The sequence below is a fragment of the Salvia miltiorrhiza genome, chromosome 4 (genome assembly GCF_028751815.1).
Source record: "Salvia miltiorrhiza cultivar Shanhuang (shh) chromosome 4, IMPLAD_Smil_shh, whole genome shotgun sequence".
Taxonomy (NCBI): Eukaryota; Viridiplantae; Streptophyta; class Magnoliopsida; order Lamiales; family Lamiaceae; genus Salvia; species Salvia miltiorrhiza.
Genome location: NC_080390.1, coordinates 31,705,644 through 31,710,548, shown reverse-complemented (window position 1 = coordinate 31,710,548; position 4,905 = coordinate 31,705,644). Strand labels below are relative to the sequence as shown.

At 37.1% G+C, this 4,905-nt stretch overlaps 1 protein-coding gene across 1 annotated transcript; it reads right to left on the bottom strand.

Moving 5' to 3' along the window:
• LOC131019929 (zinc finger BED domain-containing protein RICESLEEPER 1-like) lies at positions 1–2,926 on the bottom strand. Its single transcript, XM_057948549.1, has 4 exons — positions 2,737–2,926; positions 1,133–2,382; positions 330–1,057; positions 1–221 (listed from the first exon to the last, which is right to left on the bottom strand). Exons 2-4 carry the CDS (start codon positions 2,376–2,378, stop codon positions 186–188), a joined length of 2,010 nt encoding a protein of 669 aa, XP_057804532.1. The 5' UTR covers positions 2,379–2,382; positions 2,737–2,926; the 3' UTR covers positions 1–185.
• Between the last annotated feature and the right edge of the window lie 1,979 nt (positions 2,927–4,905).

Sequence of the window (4,905 nt, the reverse complement as noted above, 5' to 3'; positions counted from 1 at the left end):
AAACCGAAAACAACATAATGAAGAAAACAGTATATATAAGAAGAAAAAAGCCTCCACAAGAATCAAACACTGAGGTAATAACGCAAGTTCATTCACTCAAGGGGTTAGCAAAACACCATAAGCCACTCTTCGATAAGAGTTGCCGTAATTCGTTCTTCTCCAATGCTCATAAAAGCTCCCAAGTCTCAAGCTAGATTAAACTCTTGGATGCTCTTCTTTTCCTTTAAAAGAAAAACACATAGTATTAAGTGTTGAAAAAAAAAAATTAGACAGTGATATAGGAGCATGCTAAATATATAATTAATCAAAATTACTACAAGTTTACTCACTTGGGTCGTTCTCTTAATATCAAAACGATTTCGCAACCAATCTCCTCCACAAAGTAAAAATTGCGCTCTATCCACTCCCATAGAGGCATAACGTGGATCAATAACCCTATTGCCAGCATCAAAAGCTGAGTCTGAAGTCACAGTAGTCATTGAAATTGAAAGCACGTCACAAGCCATCTTCGACAAGATCCCATACCTATACACTGAACTATCCGTCTTCCACCATGAGATTGCATCAAACTCATCATGATTGGAATTAGGAGGTCTTTCTTTTTTATCCGACAAATACACATCTAAATCAGATTTACTCGGCTCGTTTTTCAAATATTCAAGATATTCAGCTTCAATATCGTCTAAAAATTTTCCTCCACCACCATGATCACTAGAACTTTTATCAGTTTTAGCTTTGTTAGCTTCGTCGGCCTCAACATACTCATTGTAAAGCAAATGCAGTGTCTCAAGAAATGCGATTCTACGCTCAGCTGCCTCAGTAGTAGAATAAATATCTTTGAAACACCAATCAATAATAAACATCTTGAACCTTGGATCTAAAACAACTGCTATACACATCAATAAGTTGCATTCGCTCCAATATTTATCAAATCTAACCTTCATCTTCGTAACCATATCTATCATGCAAGTATCTTCACCCACATTTAGTTTACTCAAATGCCTCCTAAGACATACAAAGTCCACCCCAACACAATTTGAAGTTGTATATTCAGTACCTGAAACAAAATTGATGATATCAATAAAAAAAACAATAGTAAACAACAAATGTGAAGTTGTTGAGTCTTCAATACCTTGGCTGAGGTGAATGGCTTGCATAGAATTTTTAAGAAGCGAACAAACCACACGAACTTTATTCCATTCCTCCTCACTTGGCAATAAAGTAAATGAAGTATCTCTTTGTTGATACTTTGAAAAAACATCTTTCAAATCTAAAGCAGCTGACAACATAGAGTATGTTGCATTCCACCTCGTGCAACAATCCAAAACGAGCTTCTTAGAAGATAACGCTGATTCTTTTGCAATCTCACTAAACATACTGATGCGCGTCTCTGAAGCAACTACATACTTTACACTTTCACGAACCTTGATAATTACATCCTCGATTGCACATAGTCCATCTTGCACCACAAGATTAAGCATATGAGCATAACATTTCACAGGAAATAATTTACCATTGAAAGGCAGATTGTTGTTTAACGAAAGATTCTCCATCAAGATCCGAACAGCAGCATCATTGCAAGCAGCATTGTCAACAGTTATCGTCCAAACCTTTTTCTCAATTTCCCACTCAACCAAACATTTGTGCAACACATCAGAAATCACACGACCAGAATGAGGTGGAGGAACTTCACAAAAGTTGAGAATACGCTTCTGCAAATTCATATCAAAGTCCATATACTGACAGCTGACAACCATGTATAAAACATCTTCACCCGACTTCCATAAATCTGTACTCACATTGACTCTATTCGCATTATCCAAATCCGTCTTCAATTCCTCCTTCTCGATTTCAAAAGCAACTAGGCAATCTTTTTTCGCTCTGGCACAACTAACTTTCTTATAGTGGGGATTAACAGATTCCATCAATGAATTGAATAATTTAGATTCTGCAAAACTGAATGACAACTCATGCACAATAATCATATGAGAGAGAGTCTCCCTAAACTCTTCATGATCATACTCGAAACCAGGCTGTTTAGGTTTCTCAACAACAATTTTCTGATAGCACTCGGTGAGATGTCTATCTAAATGCCCTGTAGAACCAGTCTTGTTGAATGGGAGTCGATCACTACAATAGATGCACTCAGCCTTCACTATCCCATTTGCAAGAGTTACCTCTTTGAAACCGCCCCATATTTTCGACGTGCATTTTCTTTTCTTTGTGGCACGTAGATTTTCCTCCCCATCTTCATCACTCTCAACTTTAAGACCATTATCATCACATCCTTCATCAGGCTCATATGTAGTTAGCTGAACTTCTCTAACTGTAGGACTTGCATTTGATTCGTTATCTGGCAATGCATCCGGAGCTGACATGATTCTGAAAAATTAAACAAGTAAAAAGTTTGAAACACAAAAAATATGTTTTGAAATTATTCAGATCTACTCATGTCTTCAGCAGAAACTAATCCTTTATAAGCATATATCTATTCCCAGGCTTAACACAAAGGAGAAATTTTGAAACTTGGAAAGCGGAGTATGAATTTACGCGACAAGTAGGAATCACAAACAAAACTACAGAATCAATTCCGATTGTCTTCAAATATTTAACAGCCTAAAATAAAACGAAGTGCAATGTTGTAGAGAATACAGGCATTTCCCGGCAAAAAGTTGCAACTTTTACAACTGAAATTAAATATAAGAAAGAAGAAGGGAAACTAGCACGAGAATAGACCTGGTTAACTTGATTTATAGACTCTGGAGCAGAAGCGCGGCGAAGGCTGGCCGTTGGTTCACGGCGGAACTGCAGCGACGGAAGAGAAGAAGTGGCAGAAAAAATGGCGGGGCGTGGCGCGGCGGAAAGGGAAGGGTTGAAAGGGATTCAATTTTCAATTTTGGAACTGACAACGACTCAACGAGTAGTGGTGGAGTAAATAACTCAATATTATATTATTATTTTCTTCTATCGTTTCGGTTTCCCGTTGCAAAATCTTGGTCGGGATATACAATCTAGTCTACTGCATTAAATATTATAGGAATGAATAAAAGAAAGCCCAAGCCCAATAAGTTTTCTAGGCCTCCAAAATCTTTAAGGACTTTTATTTCTCTGTTACTGGATTAGAATCCATCATAGTAATACGTAAGAATATTCTTTTAAAAAACTGATGGCATCAAATATGATAGAGATTAATATTTGAGGTGAAACTTTCATGTTAAAATTTATAGTTATGCTATCTTTTAAAATTGATCAGATCAAAATCAAATAGAGGCATTGGCGCAGGTACAAACTGGCGAGGTTTTCGATCCGCTGTAAAAAAAAAGGATTAAAGAAGAAGGGAAAAAAAGTGGGGAGGGTTACGAAATTGTGTTGAGAGTTTCGTGTTACAGTTGTAAGAGAGATAACACTTTAGTTTGGCGCGGGTGGAAGAGCCAATTGGACGATACGGAAAAAGATGCCGCGGGTGGAAAAGGAGTGGCGCGTAACGTAACTACCTCCTGTTTGGCGACACAGACCATTGTGTGATTCAGATTTGAGGGCTATGTTTTTGGCACTATTATCTACATTTATTAGCACACGCAGTATTTGATGTACTTAAATTAATTAATTTGTATATCAATACGGCGGCTTTCTATATTTCAATCATATTATCCTTGATTAATGTATTTGAGCACAACTTACAATACTTAATATTTTCATGGTTTATAATCTTAATGTTAGATGTGCATTATAAGATTTTTCTTTTTCAATCTTTTTCTCTTAGAATGTGTTTATTTTGGTTGTAAAATTTTCATTGAAAATGGATGAATAAGAAAAGATGAAAAATATTATTTATTTTTTCTTATTTTTATCATATGTTTACTAGAGATGATAAGATGAGAAAATGTTGAAAAATATTTTCACACCCTCCCTTAGGATAATATTATCCAACATTGAAGAAAAAATGGGTGAAAAAGAGCTACCTGAGAAAATGTTACCCTTACCCTGAGAATTTTCTCATCATAATAATTAATAAACATGTGAAAATAGTGAAAAATTGATTAAAAAAAAGTAATTGGTATATAAATACATGAACTTTACTCACTTTTTGGTATTTAACATAAACTTTCAAATTTAGTTATAAATACATGAACTTTAAATTTATTTAATTTTTGACCCATTTTTTATATCTGACGAAATTAATACTGACATGTCAAAATTAAAACTTAGTTTGTAAAATTAATCCTCTAGTTGGCATACCCGTTTGTCGCCTCTGTCGAGATTCGGCGAGTCTATGTCTTCTCTCTAGTGTAGATCGTTGTCTCGCATTGAAACTCGTCTCTCTCTCTATCTGAAATTATGCTCGTAAACGGAGCGCGCATGCTCGTGAGTGGCTTCGGTGAGGTTGGCTACTATTGCTGCAGTAACATCTTCCTCGGCGAATTTGAGGTCGCCACAGCCCCGATTTAGCGCCGCAATATCTTCTTTGGATGGGAACCGCCGCGCCACAGGCGATTTGACTCTCTGTACATCGTTGTCCTTCCCTTATTTAAGGGTCTGGCCTTTCCTCGTGTTCTCTTCGATTCCGACTGCCCTTCTTCCTGAAATTTAGTGAGTTGGCCGTCCCAGTGAAGGAACACCCCTGCTACTAGTCCGTATAGCAGAAGCTTCACCACTAAAGTCGGAGGTCTCCACCGCCATACGGTGTCATTGTCGGAGCTCCTTTGTCTCGATGAACAAGGCAACCGCTCCAGGTCCTCATAAGCATCTACGGTCTGCCGCCCCTGGTTCGACGCTATCGTGCTTTCTGTCACACCCCAATTCTTGAAGGAATAAACCATAATCGAGGTGCGATTAAAATCATAGAAATAAACAAGGGAAGAACCTTGTGAAATTTAAATAATAGGATAAAAAGTCGGGCAACGC